This window comes from Varanus komodoensis, unplaced genomic scaffold (genome assembly GCF_004798865.1).
Source record: "Varanus komodoensis strain SLA01 unplaced genomic scaffold, ASM479886v1 scaffold35, whole genome shotgun sequence".
Lineage (NCBI taxonomy): Eukaryota > Metazoa > Chordata > Lepidosauria > Squamata > Varanidae > Varanus > Varanus komodoensis.
In genome coordinates, this window is record NW_025335856.1 from 5,479,108 (window position 1) to 5,496,961 (window position 17,854).

General features: G+C 49.7%; 1 protein-coding gene across 7 annotated transcripts in view; it reads left to right on the plus strand.

Moving 5' to 3' along the window:
* The window catches only part of GRAMD1B (GRAM domain containing 1B), a 167,484-nt gene that overhangs the window by 109,256 nt on the left and 40,374 nt on the right, over window positions 1-17,854 (plus strand). For all 7 annotated transcript variants that reach the window (XM_044439525.1, XM_044439527.1, XM_044439526.1 and 4 more), the window contains one exon: window positions 10,462-10,672. In XM_044439525.1, coding sequence (XP_044295460.1) covers window positions 10,462-10,672 — 211 coding nt within the window. The remainder of the gene's footprint in view (window positions 1-10,461; window positions 10,673-17,854) is intronic.

Below are 17,854 nucleotides of genomic sequence, written 5' to 3' on the forward strand. Positions count from 1 at the left end.
CCCTTCTGTTCCAGGAATCCTTTGGGTTAAGATAGTACTGAGGTGAGATCAGAAGCTGGTCCTTCTGACCACTGGGCCGTCTGCTCAAGATGACTTCTAGTCTTTAACTGCTCTTGAACTTTCCCACACATTTGAGGATTATGAATGTTTTCCTTCTTTAAAAAGAGATTAGTTAAATTTCCCAGATTCCATACTAGGTGGCACAGAAGCCTGAGATCCCAAGTCGCCTATTTAAATGCGGTGGGAGTCCTCATTTCAAAGCCCACCGCTGTGCACGTATTCAGAGGTTGCCGGGAAGCTTCTGCGGTTGTCTTGGGTTATCTCTTGTTACATTTCACCAAAGCCACTTCTTTCTTCTCTAGTTGGAGATCTGTGTTTGCTACTAATGTTGCTTTTCAGTGCTAACTTACGGCCTGTCCTTTGCTTGCTCTTACTGGCATAGTTGAGATCTGGCACAAGTGTAGTCTGTTCACCCTTTTCTATTCTTCCCTTGTTGTCAGTTTGTACTTGCTTACTATAGCTTTGCTTTGCTAAGGCTGGTCAGTCCCTTTGCACAACAAGAGTGCGCCAGAGTTATCTTGGTGTGTGGGACGAAGCACTGAGCACTCTCTGTGCCTTCAGAGGGATTTTGATGCCAGCTCTCTCTTAAAAAAAATACTGTGTCAGGAGATTGGCCTTGAAGCCACGGCATTGAAAAGAATAATCTTCAGATTCAGACTTTTACTCCGAATGTCCCACAGGCTCTTTCTACAAACATACATGTTTGTACCATTCACAGCTGTTGCATCTGTCATGGTTAGACTAGGGGGAATGGTCACAACGGTGTGACTAAGTGATGGGCATCCTTATGCTGACACGACTTCAGACATGCCAAGTTATTTGCCATGTAGGTGTTTCACTTTTCCAGTCATGTCTACCAGGAAAGGAAGTCCAGCTCAAGTGATGGAGCAGGCCCAAAGTGGCTGCAGTCTAGAAAGCCAACCTCTCCCAGTTGGGTATCCTCTCCAGTAGGATGGAGTTTGTGTGTGTACGTGATGGCAAGGACCAGAGGAAGGCATTCTGTCTATGTAGCATCCACCCCCCTGCCCAACCCTCTCTCCACCTGGAGATGTTCTTGGATGCAGTACTGAAGACCTCCACTAGCAGAGGCAGGATGTCTGTGCACACCAGTTGCTGGGGAACATGGGCTTGGATCCTGCAGGCAGCTTTTTTGCCACTGCGGGTGAGCCACGGAATGCTGCACTAGGTGGACTGAGGGCCCAGTCCAGCCTGGCTTTGCTTATATCCTGATGTTCTTAACATGTATAGCAGGTCACATAGTCACCTTTGTGGTGAACCCTTCCTTGAGACGGGGTATAATGCCAGCTGCCTTTTAAAAAGCAATCACAAAACTGAAAACAAATGAGATTTTCATTTTATGGTCCAGGACATCCAGTGTTTCCGTGTTTTGGTAAGGTCTTGGCGAATGCGTTCGCTTCTCAACTCCAGACTGCCTTGAATGAGACTGATTATCTAGATCCATCCCCATCCAGTTTTGCTTGGTGTGTAAATGGCCATCCTGCCAGATGATGTAATGCCAGGGATTGGACCGGAGTGGTGTAATACTGGTTTTGTAGAACGTTTCCCCATCCTCAGCTCCAGTGTCTGTGGGATCCGACTGGGCTTGGGCTTGTTGGATTGGTATTCAGCTTTCTCCAGGCTGTCCTGCTGTCAGCAGTGCTGAGAGAATGATGTTTTGCCACATGGTCTTCAGCCTGCTGGTTACTACAAGGCTTCATTCTGTCCCATATGCTCTTGTATATTTACATGGGGCCAGCAAAGGAAGACTTTCAGAAGGCTGAGCTTAAGTGTCCTCAACCAGTACGCCATGGACACAACAGTGCCTTGGGTTTCTACCTCCTGGTCCCAGGGAAGCTCTGGAATTCCTGAACAGCTGTCTAGAGGGATATAAGAGGACAAACTTAATTCAAGGGAAATGTGATCTGGACGATGGAAGGCTTGTGGGTGCAAAAGCCAGATTTGGTTAGACTCCCGAACAGTCCTAGATGTTCTCTCTGAAACCTCCAGTGCAGTTTGGTGGTGGTGAGTTTTTCCAGTGCTTGGAGCTGCCCGTGAAGGTTGCTGGTGGCTGTGGTGCCCTGCAGTCCCTTTTCTGAGCTGGGGTGTGAGTGACTGGGATGCAACCCTGTTTGAATATGGCAGTTCTCACCCCAGTCCCTCGTGATCAGAGTGCATCCAGACTCGACAGCCACAATGTTCTCTAGATGGGGCTGCCTTTGATGACAATTTAGATGCTCCAGCTCCTGTAGAATGTGTTTCTTCATGGCTGAAATATCCAAGACACTTGGGTCCACCGGTTTCGTCCTGGCTAAACTGGCTGCCGGCTCACTTCAGGCTCAACACAAGTTGCTGGCATTGCCCTTTGAATGCCCTAAGGCCATCTTGGTCTGGGATGGCGGCCTACAGGGTCCTGCTTGTTGGCTTTCTGCTTGTAGCAATTAGGGAGCTGACATTGTTACCTTGTGTGTGGAACTCCCTCCTCCAAAGTATAGTTTGGATTCTCTAGCCCCTGCTGTTTCAGAAGATCCTGTACGTGCTTCCTTTATCAGCCTGCCTTTCTTTGAGATTGGTTCTTGGTTTGGGTGCTGATATGGCTGCCAGATCAGGATGGCCTTGAATTCTTTTACCTTTTGAATTATGAAGTTCATTGAGGTTTTTTTTTTTTTTTAAAAAAGATGCTTAGTGCTGCCAGTCTTGTATTCATTTGAATAAGTTTACTCTGTAAAAAGGAAGTTGCTCTGAGAGGGCTCTGTTTTGAAAAGCAGCCTATAGATTTGAGCAGTACGTAATTATATTTAAGGACGTGCACCTGTTCATCCCAGTTCATCTGGCCATCTTGTTTGCGGGGGGGGGGGGGGGCGCGGGGTTACACAACCATGCCAGCTAAGCATGGGGCTGCCCACAAAAGATCCCAAAAGCTCAGGGAAGTGGAGGGAACCTTGCAGGACTGGGCACTGGCATTGCCTCTGGGTATGGTAGCTGTGGAATTTATTTGGTGAGGCACTGGTCAGAATAGGAACAAGCTGGCCCCTATCCTGTGAAAGTCTGGGTGAAAAATATCAGCCTAACACAAAGAAGGGATAGGAAGAAAACCGAACGAAGGAAAGCAGCAGCGACAGTGATTTCCTCCTGTATCACTGCTCAGAGTCGTATGACGCTATGCATCCACGAGAAGATGCTGAGACTGGGTTGCCTAAATGCGCGCGAGGGGGAGGTGGTCCTTGTCCCCTTCTTTGAACTCCGCGAATCCCGACAGAAGCGGTGGAAACGGGCCCCGGCCACCCTGCTTTCGGAGCAGGCGTGAATAATTGAGGACGCCGAATGCACCAAAGGGTTGCATTATGTAAACTGGCAGCTAGTGGGTTTTGTATGTGCGCGCGCGCGCGCGCCTGTGGGGGAGCCTGTGTGCATGCGTGTATGTGAGAGCGTCCCTGTGTGTCTCTGCCTGTGTGTGTGTGGGGGGGGGGGGCTGGCAAGAGCCCTCAGAAGAGGCTAAGCGAGTGGAGAGAGCGAGGAAGGTACCTCCCCGGGAGAGAAGCCGCTATGGCTGAGGCTAGGCAGCCCTGCAGCGGTGCAGGGGGAGGGGGCTCCCTGCAGGCGTAAGCCCCCGCTGCCTCGGGGAGAAGGGCTGCAGGATGGTCCAGGAGGGGCATGGCCTTCTCACCTCCTGCGCGGCCCACCCCCCCGTCCCCCGCCGCCCCGCCGCACGCACGCACGCACGAACGAATGAATGAATGAGCTCCCAGCTGCTCCGGCGTCCGCTCCTGGCCCCTCATGGCTACCAGGTCAGTGGCGCTCGCTCGCTCGCTCTGCGCCGCCGCCCCCGCGCCGTGGCCGCCTCTCCCGCGCCCAGCCGGCTGCGCGGCCCGGCCGCCGAGCTGCCCGGCGCACGCCGTCTCCGCGGGATGGATCCGGAGTCCATGTTGGCGGCGGCGGCGGCGCCTCTGCTCTCCGTTGTTCGGCGGTGGCGCGGGGAGGAGGGATGGGAGGCCGGGAGGAAGGCAGCCCGCGTGACATCATGCTGCGGAGATGCCCGCTGCCCCGCGCCCCTTGGGCTGGGCGGACTCGGCTCTCTCCCCCCCCCCCCCGGCGCGCACACGCGGCCCCCCTCGTCCTCGGCGGACGCCAGCCCCTCCATCGAAACGAGTGGCGAAGCAGTGATTTGGCGCGCGTGCTTTCGCCCCGGGGGAGCGGCAGGGGCGCTTTTCGCGGGGCCCTGCCGGTGGCTTGCTTTGCTTCCCACTCGCCGGGAGGAAAAGTGGCGGATCCCCCCGATGCGCCCAGCCTTTTGAGCAGGGAGGAGGGGAGAAGGTGGATATTTGGGTTGAATTGGCAGTGCGTCACGCGGTGACCCTTGGAGAAGCTCTCTGTGCGCGCGCGCGCCTGTGCGCCCCCCCCATGTGTTCTCTGGCTACAAGCCCCCCCCCCCCCACACACACACTTGTTTTATGCAGTGCATTTCTTTTCAGGATGGCAAAAAGAGACAACCAGCATTCCAGTCCATCCCCTCGTTCTTTCCCCGGTTTTGGACTGGCAGCAGCTGGTGGTGACAAAGGGGTGGCCTGAGAGGGTTAGAGGCAGTGAGAAACGGGGGGGGGGGGGTGAGGTGTGTCGGTGTGATTTTGGCCCACACCCCCTTTGCTCTGTCTGCTTGCTTTTTTCCTGTTCTAGTAACGAGGAAACGCTAGAAAGGCCTTGCTGCCCATTTCCCTGTCTGCTCTTGTAATACACCGGTCTAAATAATGACGCTCTGCTCGGAGGAGGAGATTCTTAGAGCAGCTGCTCAAAGGGATGAGATTGAACGCAGACCTGGCATGCCAAACCTTCTTGGTTTGTTTGTTTGTCTGAGAAGGTCCTCTTCTTGTCTAACAGCCCACGCTGGATCAAGCCCTTACAAACTGAATATGTGTGAATACGCCATCCCTGGTGGCCACGGGCCCCTCTGAGCCTGCATGGCTATTCACAGCCCTCCAGTTATCGGCCTCACCAGTGTGCATTTAATGTGACATGAACACGGGGCGAGCAGAGGGCTCCAGAGGCCGGAGGGAGGTGGGAAGAAGCAGGACAGTAAATGGAAGGAGTGTTGGATAACCCCTGCAAAGGAAATGAAGCTGATCCCACTTGCTCAACACTGAAGATCAATGTCTTCCTTTAGCCCATGAAAGCTGATCTCCCTTGGACAGCAGGTAGGGAGTGTAAGGTTGTCAGGTGCTTGCTACATCTTCCTTCTCTGGGAAAAATGATCTGCCTGCCTGCCTCCCTCTTCTTGCTCCCACCCTGACACCAGGTGGATGTGGCATGGTTCGCCTTCCAGCTCCTCACTTTCAGCCAGAGAAGGACCCTTGCCTTAAAATTGGAAGTGTCCTCAGGAAACCCCTTAGCTTTGCAGGGTGCCCAAGCAAGCCCTGGCCTATAATATGGTCTGAAGGCATATAAGGTACCCACTATGTTGAAGCTAAGCAGGTCTGTGGCTGGCCTGAGCTTGGAGGGAAGACCCTGAGAACCACCTGTAGCCAGCCTGAGTTCCACCTTGGGAGAACGGTGGAGTATAAATATAATACATAAACACTGTTGCAGTACTACCCATGGGGGGTCCCCCCGTGTAGCCAGCACAATGTACAAGCTGACTTATAAACAGACTTCTTTCCCAAGAAACACGGAACAGGTGGAGAGCAATAAAGAACAGCCTTGCATTTTTATGCTATAGCAGTGAAATTGCCCCTCCAGCTAACTCTTTAAAAAGTTCTTTGATGCTTTGCTAACGTCCTCGAATTCCCCAGCTGAGGCTGTTACCTGTATGCTGCTTACATGGCTTCAGTACCCGGCCCTTGTCTATTTATAATCACAAAGAAGAAACCTTGTTAAAGATGCAGTGCAGCTGTACCAGCTATAATAGACATTTCCACACCATTTTGCCAAAAGTCTCTCTCAGGAGATGAGACTTGGAAAGTCATATGTTTCAGGGTTCCTCAAGCCAACATCCTGCATTCCTTCAGGTGAAATTTACCCACAGTGGACTTAAACCCCGTAACATACTGTTGCTGACATGTTCTCAATACCTTTATCAACTGGACAACTATCTGAGAGGGATGGTTGAACTTGGAGTCCTGTGCAGAGCAGGGGTTGGGACCCGCTGGCCCTCGGGCCCCTTCCGACTCCGCTAGTCTATGATTCTGTGAATAGAAGTATTGTAGGTCAGCAACTGAAATCAGCAGCATGTGCCATTATCTGTCCAAATGCAGCTGTATAAGCAAGTAGCTGGTAAAGGGATGGTTGGGACAAGCAGCAATGCTAGTGGTACATGGCCAATTTTGCAAGTTGTTGGTTTTATATTCCTATCAACCATTTGTCTTAGAAATCACAAATCCAGAAGTGTGAGTGTTTTGTTCTTATCCTCAATTGGCAGATAGGAAATATAACGATTCCCTCGGCTTTGTAAGGATAATCCCTAGGAAGACCTAATATGGGAGACTACTTAAGTATGTGCAGTAGTTCAGCGGCTCTTTGAGAAGTAGTGTTACCATCTCTGAGGATGTAGAGCAGAATGCAAAGTGCTGCCATTATCCCCCCCCCTTTTCTCTTTCTCATGCACACAGACACCCCCCCCCCCCCCCCATTAAACCTATGCTATTGTCTGTCTCAAGCTTCCAAAAGCCTTTGGGAAGTATCTTCTGATACAGCTCCCAGCTTGTTTCAGTTTAAATTCTACAGATGGCAAGTTCTTCTTGTTTGTGTGCTGTCTGTTTCTTGTTCTGAATTGCACACCACTGAAACAGTCCTGTAGAATATCCCTTCAGATGCTGGGAAATTATGGAAAGCTGTGTGTCTTTGGGCCTGTGTCTTCATATGCTGCAGCTCTTGGCTTCTTTCTGGAGTAACTAACTGCAGTGACAGAGTAGTAGGCAGCAGAATTCTTTGTTGCAGTGGCTGCTTCCTCAGGCGGACCTTTGGGCATTAATTCTGATGTGGATGGATGGTCCTCATAAATGTTTAAGCCTAGCTGTCTGCCTGTATGTGTACCTTTGTAAAGGATCCAGCAGGTGTATTGCTATAACTTGAACATTCCTTCAAGCTTCAGTTTCAGAAGATAATCATGCCAAGCTTAAAACCTATGTGCACGCCGAGGTCCAGTGAAAAACAACTGTATGTCATGGGCCTTTATTAATGATGTAAATGTCCATGGTCTGTTTGCAAAACATGTTCCTCTGCACAGGCAAGAATAAGAAGCACTAGCCCAAGACCATTTGAAGACCTGCCTTAGCATTCCTTTAGCTTCTGACCCTTCACTAGCCCTTCCTTTAAGCCTTTATTCGCAATCCTACATGTCAGTTGCAAAACCATCAGCTTGCTGAGCACTGTTATTGCATTTACATGGGATGGCATTGCTCTGTTTGTCCTACCTATTTAGCCCTAATTGCTTTACCAGTTTAGTAGCATCCCTTTTCTCCAAGTATGCAGAACATGCTCATTTATTTCTGCTCAATATCCTGTTGCTCTGCTCCACAGTGTTGACCATCCCCAGAGACTGCCCGGTTGCCCTGGCCGTGGAGTTCACAAATGCTCGCTTTCCCCCTTCTTCACTCGTTCATCAGAACACGCCCACATTCCTCGCACGAGCAGTTATAAAGCTATTTCATGCCTCCCGGAGAAGTCCCCGATCTCTAGAGATGAAACCATCGAGGTGTTTAAAACCCATTTTGATTTTTCATCTCTACTGAAGGTGGACGGGGCAGGGGGCTGTCAGTTTCCTTGCAGCTGATTGCAGGCACTGTGCATAATTAGCATCTTCAAGAGTCTGCACTTCCAGCAAACAAGTCCTGATGAGTTTCCTGGTTTGATGAGGACATGCCTGTGGGTCATCTTGTTCCTAGGCTGAAATGCCAGTAGGTAGTGGCCTTTGCCACGTATATATGTTTTTATCCCTGTTTGGAGACATCTGTAGGTGTAACTGAAAGCCTGTGAGAGAAGCCCTTTCGATTTATATCCTGCCTTTTTCCTACAAAGGGCTGAAGGCAGCTTACATCATTCTCCTCCTCCATCTTATCCCCACAACAACCCTGTGAGGCAGGCTGGGCTGAGAGTCTGTGACTGGCCCAAAGTCACCCAGTGGGCTCCATGGCTGAGCGGGGACTAGAACCCAGATCGCCTGAGTCCCAGTCCCAGTCCCGTGCTCTTAGCCACTACGCCCCACTGGCTCCCTTGGGCTGCCAGCCTTTTCCCTTCCTGCTGCAGGGCTGGGGCCAAGCTGCTCTCTCTCTCACCCTGGCTAATGTAGGATGCCATACCGAAATGGGGTGCAGTGGGGGAGTGAGGTGTCATTTGTACGTTAAAATGCTTGGTCAAAATAGGCCGTGGTGGCTTATTGACTGTTCTACCAGGCCTAAGCACTAGGATTCTGGTTTCTCTTCTGCAGGAGTGGAACGGTAATACCTGCCTTGGAATTTAAGCCTAGCAGCTTGCTACGATAAGCCCCCTGTTTTCTTATTCTGGCTCCACAGTTGCAGCTTATTGAAGTCTGGTGGAGATCTACTAAATGCCCCTTCCAAGTGGGTGGGCTAACATTTTATGGTATCAGAACACAGCCAGGGTGAACTGTGGGTTGGCATTCTGAGCGGAACAAGCTGAACATGGTGGTGTTCGTGACCAGATCCCCGCTACTGACCAGCAGGAAAGTGCGTTGGAAAATGTGTTCACAGCACAATAGGCGAAGAGGAGCAGGCTCCTAAACCTCGTGTAATGGGGTGTGTGAGCGGTGCCAGTTTGCACGCTCCCCCCTGGAACCACAATTGTAGGAATTTATGTGCACGCGTGTGCACACGTTTCTATCCGCTCCATCAGCTTAAAGTTGTCCTCAGCCATGCTTCCCTTGTGCTGTTGTGTCTACCACAATTTCTACAGACTGTTTGGAGGAGGTTGTCTGCAGTTCTGAGCAGCCTCCAAGCCAGTTAATTTCATAAAGCAATATTATTATTAATATTATTATTCAAACTGGGTCAAGCTGTTTTGCCATTTCAGGCATGGATTCCTGATTCTTTTGCAAGGCCTGGTTGCTGCAGCAACCACAGAAAGCATTTGTCATGGCTGTTCTTGGGACAGATTCAAAACCCTGGGATTGAACGGGAGAAGTGAAGAGTTGGAAAGACGGGGCAAAGGGATGTCGAGAAGGGAGGCAGACGGGAATTGCCGTACGTGGCTAAAGGCATCCTTCCCTGTAGTGGATCAGAAACATAAATCAGCTGGATAACCATGTGTCAGAAGTGACAATGAATCTGATGGGCAGCGCCTTCGGATCATTGATCCGGAGCCAGGCATTCTGGGTTGCTCATAGTGTTCTTGCCAGTGAGGTTTAGTGGCACACCACCCTAACAATGCCAATCTCATATAGACATCTGAAGACACTGAAGTAGCCATACGCTATGTATTTATCTAATTCCCTTTTAAGGTCGCCTGGGTCTAGCTGGCCATCTTCAGTGAGATCTGTGAAGGCCTGAGTGGCCGTTCCACGGCCAGCAAAGTGTTACCAGGTAATGGCGCATTAGCAGGGTCTTTTTGGTTCTGGCACCCAGTCTTTGGATTCCTCTCCCTCACGTCATCTGAGAGATGGAAATATGCCTAGTTTTTCCTGAGTGGTTCAGGCAGGCTTCCCCCTGGCCTCTGTCACCATCCTGTATTGCTGCCAAGAGTGCAACCGTGTTTTCAGTGTTTTTAATGAAGTATCCCTTTGTCTTGTTTTTGTATTTCATACTTTATTTTGTTGTGAAGCTCTCACTGACAAGTCATGGCTATTTTTGCGCAAAAACAATCAAATAAAACCTTTGTCAGTTGCAGAGAAATGAAAATTAAAAGTCGTCTGTGTATACATGTATCACATGCAATTAAATTCATGTCTGCTGAATGTGCATTTACTTTTTCAGAAGTATTAACTTGAAATTGATCACGTCATCCCAGTCGCCCCCTCTAGGATGGTGAGGGTCTTTGAGAGAGTCTGAGAAACCAAGAGCAGAGTGGCCAGGAATCCAGACGAGGCTGGTCCTCTAGGGGGGCCACCCAAGGTGGATGGGTCAAAGCGAGGAGACCAGGCTAAGATGCATCCACCTCATTCAGGAGAAATGATCACGTCAGCAGAAGAGAATGGGTCTCTCTAAGCTGATAGGGCCACTCTAAGTCAGGGACAACTGATAGCAACACCAGCTGATCCAATCAAGGAAAAAATATTCATTTCAAATTATGTTCTTGACCTGTTATTCCTTGCACCCCTGGGCTCCTCCGTTTAGGAGGTTAAATGCCTTGATTTGGGGAGGGGTCCTACAGAAGCCAGGGCCGCATTCCGAGAGCCAGGCTGTGCATGTGCTTTGTCAGCATTCCTTTGACAGACACTGATCCATCTTTCTCCCTCTCCAGCACTGCCAGTAACTCGAATCGCAGCACTCCCGCTTGCTCCCCTATCCTGCGCAAACGCTCCCGGTCTCCAACACCACAGGACCCCCAAGGAGACGCCATGGTGGAGAAAGGCTCAGACCATTCTTCAGACAAATCTCCTTCCACACCGGAGCAAGGCGTACAGCGCAGCTGTTCTTCCCAGTCGGGTCGTGGTGGGACCAAGAATTCCAAGGTGAGTGTAGGCACCTCTTTCGTCGTCCAATGGAGAGCGGTGTGCTCACAGCGGCTCGTGCATCTTTTCATTCTCACTCCAGCTGTATGTTTTCTTTGCTCTCTGCCAAAATGTTGGGGCTTGGTTAGGTCTCATCTCTACCTTGAGCACCCATACAGTGCACACATGCGCGCGTGCGTGCGCATGCCCACACACACACACCAGTGCTTTTGGCAAACTGTTCATGGTTGCCACGGAGTAATTCATGCAGAATGACCAAAGTTCCTTTCCCCTAGCTTCTGTGCCAGTTCCAGGAAACCGAATCTAGGTATCATAAAGCTTGCTAGCTACCTTGTGCAGATCTTCTGGACCACGCCTTTGCTAACCACTTTAGAAATGGGGAAGGGATGGCGGGTGGACAATAACTTAGGGGCCCGGCCAGCACCCTGTGTGAACGGAGTGCGAGCTCTAAGAAGCTCTGCAGTGCAGAGTTTTCTTGGCAGAGAAGGCATTTCAGAAAGTGTTCTTTGGAGGCAAAAACAAACAACATGGGGACATTAAAGCATAACAAGAGTGCTGCCAGCCCAGCCCAAAGGTCTTTCTTGCCCAGCATCCTGCTCCCCACAGTGCTGAAAAGGGAAAGGGATGCCACTATGCAGGGCTTGCAACCTTCTTCTGTAGATGCTCCCCAGAAACTTATCTTCAGGGGCTGGATTCCTCTGGTCATGGAGGTAGCATGTGGCCGTCATGAGTGGTAGGCATGGACCATCTTAGCCTCCATGTCTTAATATATTTGGACCCATTTGGGGGCAGAAAAGGGTAGCTTGCCTGTGTGCTGCCGAACATGTGAGGGCCCCTGTCCTTGTATCTACTGGCAATGTCACTTTGGGTCATCACATCTCCTAGATGTTATTGTAACCCACGAGTTAAGCCTATCATAATATTCCCCAGCCTTGGGCTGGACATTTCTCTCCTCCCCATGTGCCTCCAACAGCTCTAGCCAGTGTCACCAGAAGTTGGGGGTGAGGGGAGCTGGAAGCCGGAACACAAGACATGCTGAGCCCTTGTCATGGTGGACGTTTGCTAACCTGAGCCCGGTCTCGTTGAGCCCTCCTGCATCTGTGGACTACATATACTGCACAGATTTGGCCTCTCCCAGCCCACACGTGTTATAAACAGCTCGTAAAAGATAGATCTTCAGTCATGAGAGCGGTAGGGTTTATTAGACTTAATTGGAGACAGCTATTGCTCCCAAGAGGGTTTTTTTCTTCATAAGCAGTGTGCGAAAGAATTGTCATACGTTTTATGGTTCCAGCTGTTGAAGGCTCCCCATTCTTATTTTTAATTATTTTGGTGCCTTTATTGCATTAGTCAACGGGGCCTTATAAAACCCAGATCTGTGTGCCATGAATGAGGAGGACAGATTATTACAGAAGAGAGACAAAGCTTCCTGCTGGAAAAATGCCTGTTGGGATGCGATTTGCAAAGACGAAGTGTCGAGTGGTACACGAGGCAGCACTCTGGGTCCCTGGCTCAGGCTGTGTGAAACACGCTGCCAGGCTGTTGGTAGCAGAGTCTTGATCAGCCTTACCAAGACATACCTCCTCCCATTTTTCTCCACGCTGATTTTGCCAGGCTGAGTACAGAGCAGTGGATCCGAAGCATGGCAAAGGATGCCTATGCCCCTTTCCTCCGAGCTGGCATCCCTCAAGGCAAAGCCAGAGTTTATCAGTTCTGGGAGTCAGCTTTGGTGTGAACGGGTTTGATTTGGAAGGAGTTCGGGTTTAAATCCAGCAGGCAGTGAAACGTTCCATCATGGTTGTCACCATTTATTATTTTTATTTCTTTATTATATGTATATCCCACCTTTTTTCCTTTCAAGGAACTCAAGGGGGCTTATACATTTCTCCTCCTCTCAATCATAACCCTACAACAACAACCCTGTGAGGTAGGCTGGAATGAGAGCCTGTGACTGGCCCAAAGTCACCCAGTGAATGCCAGGCCTGAGTGTGGACTGGAACCTGAATTCCTGGAGTCCTAGTCCCATTCTTAACCACTGCATCATATTACATTTATATCCTAGCTTTTTCCCAAGGAAGCCAACACAGCTTATGCAGTCCTCCTTTACTCCACTTTGTTCCTTGCAACAACAACAACCCTGTGAGGTAGGCTAGGCTGAGAATGAGCTGCTGTCCCAAAGCCCTTCTGAATTATGAAAGAGAAGGGTATATCTCTCCTGTTTGATGTGGATTTGTTTCTTCCAACTTGTGAGTTTGATTTAATTTTGTTTCCTTCCCTGCATGCCTTTTCCACGTATCTCTCTTTAGTCACACAAGCGCCTCTCCAAAGTAAGCCTTCTTTCTTCTCTTTGGTGGACCCCCCAGTAGAGTCCGTCTTTGGTCCTCAGGAGCTTCCTGTGCCGTTATGACCCCCCTCCCCCCGGCATTCCTCCAGAGCTTCTGCGGGGATGTCGGTGACTCCTTCCGTCTCCTTCCTCTGCCCAGACGCTTTTGAGCCGTGAGGCTGGGCTGTCCGTGAGCTCCCCAGCCATGCATGGAGTCCTGTGCAGTTGAAAGCAGCCTTGTGCTTGGGATAAACCCTGCCTAGACCCCAGATTTCCCAAGTCCCAATGCAGCACTCTAACCACTGTGCATTGCCGTCTCCTGATGCACCTGTCCAATGAGGAATTGAATGCGGACATGCCACTGCCTCTCTCTGTTACTCTTAAAAGACACCAGACTGTCTGAAGTTATATGAAGGAGCCTCGTTGAACAGTGCATTGAGTTGGCTCTGAACAAAATTATGAATTGTGCAAGCGGGTCTCCAGGTGGCACAGTGGGTTTTAGTCCTGGCATTGCACTTCTTTGTACTTGGCCTTGAGCCCCAGAAGGATTTCCTGAGAATTGCCACGTTAGTTTGTTGAGGCGATATGAACTGCCATATGCATGGAATATACATAAGCACCATTGAAGTCTCAATTTTTTCTCAGCATAGGAGAGAAAGAGAAGCTGGAAGATATTCAGTGCTACATGATTAACTCAGAATTCACAGAACAAACAAATGAACCAAAAGCTGCCAGTGCAGGGGCTCTTGAGCAATTTTTAATTATCTATTAAATAAGTAAACATGTATCATTTTGTATGAAATTCATCATAATGTATGGGCTGTGAGAGCTGGACCATAAGGAAGGCTGAGCACCGAAGAATTGATTCTTTTGAACTGTGGTGTTGGAGGAGACTCCTGCGAGTCCCTTGGACTGCAAGATCAAATCAGTCAGTTCTAAAGGAAATCAACCCTGACTGTTCTTTAGAAGGTCAGGTACTAAAGCTGAAGCGCAAATAATTTGGCCACCTAATGAGAAGGAAGAATTTATTGGAGAAGAGCCTGATGCTGGGAACGATTGAAGACAAAAGGAGAAGGAGGTGGCAGAGGCTGAGGGGGCTGTATGGGGTCACTGGAGAGGTGGGTGTGGGCTTGGGTGGACTCTGAGAGATGGTGGAAGACAGGAGAACCTGGAGGAACGTTGTCCCTGGGGTCGTGAAGAGTTGGGCACGTCTTTGCAACTGAACAACAACATCAACATCAAACGTGTATCAAGAGCTCTGCAGACTGGGAGAAGAGTTTGAATATTTTCAAATAGGCTTTTTTGTTAAACCAGGGAAATGTTAATTGAACTTAAAATAAGCTAGAGCTCCTTTAGGGAGAAGAAAATATTAAGACATCTGACTCAATATCAAAACATTTAAGAAGTAAAGATTAACTTCTTCCTTAGTTGACTTTGATTTGGAAAATTAAGAGGCATATTCGGCCGGCCAGCCATTCCCTAAACTTTGTCTCTGCCCAAATTTCTGCCTGATTTTTCAAGTGATGGTGTTTGCACTCCGTGATTGGCTTGAATCATGTGATGGTTAAATAAATTTTCTGCTGACAGTTGCTCTCTGGATGAGGAAAGGAAAAGGATGAGTAGAAACAAAATTTGGATCTTGCCAAGTTGCTCTGGAGGGGTGAGGGAACCCCTGGAGCAAATTTGGAGGGGTGTGTCTAGGGGGGAGGAAAGATTGAAGTCCTGTTGCGCAAGTTTCGGTTTGCACGTGCAACAGTGATTGCTCAGGACAGCCTCTGCATGCAGTGGCTGACCAGGCTGGAGGTGTAGAGGGTTCCTTGATGGTCTACACAAAACCTGCAGACTCAAAGAGTTTCGTCTGAAGAACATGTTCAAAGCATTTGTCAGGGAATGTTTTCAGATTTTGGTATTGTGGGGTTTACACAATACACCTGGGAGTGTTGCAAAAAGAGAAAATCTTTTTTTATGTGAAGTTGGAGAAGGAGGGCTTACTGTGCCTAGTATTCAGGTTTGTCTCTCACTCCTGAAATCCTGGAAAGAGAGGCAGAGATATTTGTTGATCCTGAAAGGATGGACAATGCCTTGGGTCTGGTTAAGACCTTCTGGCAGCAAAGAGCAGCAGGGGAGGCTGTGAGCAGGGGTCCACCTGTCGGGCTGGAACAGCATCCTTTCTCCTTTTAGAACCAGTTGCCCTGTTGAGATTTGGGCTTATGGATATAAAGGGTTGTTATGTTTGGTCCTAAAAGAGGCCTCTTTGTCTCTCCAGCTACACTGCAGAGAAATGGGATTTTTAAGGGATGATGCAGCCCATTTTGGACCAGAAACCTGTCGCTGTGTGCAGCTTTGGGTCGGGATCCTGAAAAAGATTCAAGCAGCCGAGAAAGGTCTTGGCTTGTCAAACAGGGTGTACATCCAAATTTTGCTGTTTGCTTCTTCTCCCTCTTTCATTTCTCATGCTGCATCTCAGAAAGCTTTTTTCTTTTCCAAATATAAGATCTTGTAATCTGTGAAATGGGACAACTCTGGACCCATCGTTTTTTACTTTAGTGCTGGCTACTCCATATTCTTCTCCTATTCATCTGCTGTCATGTCACTGTTTTGCCAGCAGAGGGAGACCGTCAAAGCTAAATAGCTGCCTCCTTTTCCCACAAGGCAGTATACTGATTTTTCCCTACGTGTGCATAGGAAAAATACCTTTGAGGCAAAAAATTATATAGTGCAGCAGCAAATGGTATCATCACACTGAACTGAAGCCAGACGTGTGGAGAAGTAAATCTTTGTTGCCTTTTTCCCAAAGGCAACTGAAAAGTGACTGGCTGGAAAGGAAAGCACTGCCAGAGGAAAGGACTGATTATTGCCAAAAGACGAAGACAAAACACCTGCGTCCAAAATGGGATCCAAATTATGCCAAATACCAGGGGAAGCTTGGCTTTTAAAAACTGCTATTCTTTAAAAAAAATCTAGTTGCAAAAGAATTTCATGGGGGTGGAATGGACTCCATTGTTGGGGCAGCTTAGGCTCTGAGCAGGATGCTGTTGCTCAGTCAGAAAGCCATGCCTGACTCTTCCTGACCCCATGGGCAACTTTCCTCCAGGCTCTCCTGTCCTCGGCCAGCCACCGGAGTCCACCCAAGCCCACACCCACCTCCCCAGTGACCCCATCCGGCCACCTCAGCCTCTGCCATCCCCTTCTGCTTTTGCTGTCAATCCTTCCCAGCATCAGGCTCTTCTCCAGGGAGCCCTTCCTGCTCATTAGGTGGCCAAAATATTTGAGCTTCAGCTTCTGTACCTGACCTCCTAAAGAGCAGTCAGGGCTGATTTCTTTAGGACTGACGGATCTGATCTCTCTGCATTCCAAGGGAAGAGCAGGATGCACCATGCCAAGGTGAAGCATGAGGCCAGGTGGGGCGAGCCCAGGCACCTCCATGCATATCGCCTGCAGAGCAACTGCCGAACCCTCTTGGCGGGTTGCAGCATCTGCCTTGGCCACAGCCCAAACCAAGGCCTGCATTGCACATTAGCGCTTTCATCGATGCTTCCACATCCAGAACTGGGGTGTCAGCCAGCAGCCAAAGCAGGAGGAAAAGGTATGAGAACAGCAGGAAGGGAAGAGGCACAGCTGCTGCAGGTTTCCTGTGTCCTCATCAGCTGCTGGTTGAGAAAGAGGGCCTCAGTGCCAAATTGAGCCGCCGCTGGTCAGGAGGATGTGCCACAGGAGCCTTCCTTTCCTTTCCTCTAACTGCAAAACTGGGCAGACACACTGCTGCAAATCCGTAGTCATTCAGGAGCTTGTGAAACCACGTGGAGCTTGTAATTGGGTTGATTAGCCTTTTATTAGGTTAAGACTGGCTGTTTACCCACAGCAAGGCCCCGTGTGGGTGTGCCTTACTTGCGGTGCAGTGTTAGAATTCCTTAATTGGTCATCAATCTTTGCAATTGCTCTGGAGAGTGAGGAACAGTTGCTTACTGAATTTGCTAGGATTTCAGCATGGGTGTCCTGGCTCCAAATATCTGTTGGGCACAGGACTGGCCAGCATCACAGTGGGTTGTGGATAGCTCTGAATTTCTTTGTTCCTTCTCTTATTGCCCACCCTTCCTTCCATTGTCACCTTTGGCTGGCCCACCTAAGCCGTGTCGCAACTGTGACATGGGCTGAATGCATTGCGATTGCTTTGAAATTATAGCTGAACTAAGCCAGTGCTTGTCTGTGCTGCCCTCTTTCAATGAGAAAAAAACAACTGACCTGGTGCAGGAAAGATACAACTGGAAGGAGCAGGCTTGGTAGAGAAAAGAGGCACGAGCGTGCCATTTCCTGCGTGGCCCATCAGTTGCCAGGGACAATGGTTCATGGTGGCAGCTGTGAGGGAGGCTTTGAAGCATGCTGTTGGACCAAGTGTTTCTGAGTAGCCAGGTGGGACCATGCTGGTGCAAGCATCTGTTTTACCTATAACTGAGCTATAAGGGCAAAATCTGTAACATAGAAACAGAGTGAGTCAGAAGGGGCCATCTAGTCTGACCCCCGGCTCCAGCTGGCTCCACTCATGACATGCCTACCATGTGCATGTCCAGCCTGTCCTTGAACACCAGCACCGATGGGGCTTCAACCACCTCCCATGGAAGCCCATTCCATGCCCTAGGGGGTCGTAACCACCAGGAAGTACTTCCTGGCATCCACCCTAAATCTTGGTTCCCCGAGCTTTGCTCCCGTGGAACGTGTCCTCATTTACAGTACGCAGGTGAGCTTACACAGAGAAGCAGGTATGGCTTGATCCGGGCTGAGGGACATCAGGGTCTTCCACTCAGGAAGGTGGCTGTGATTGGCAGCGTCTGTCCTCGTGCAAGAAGGAAGGCCTGTGCTTT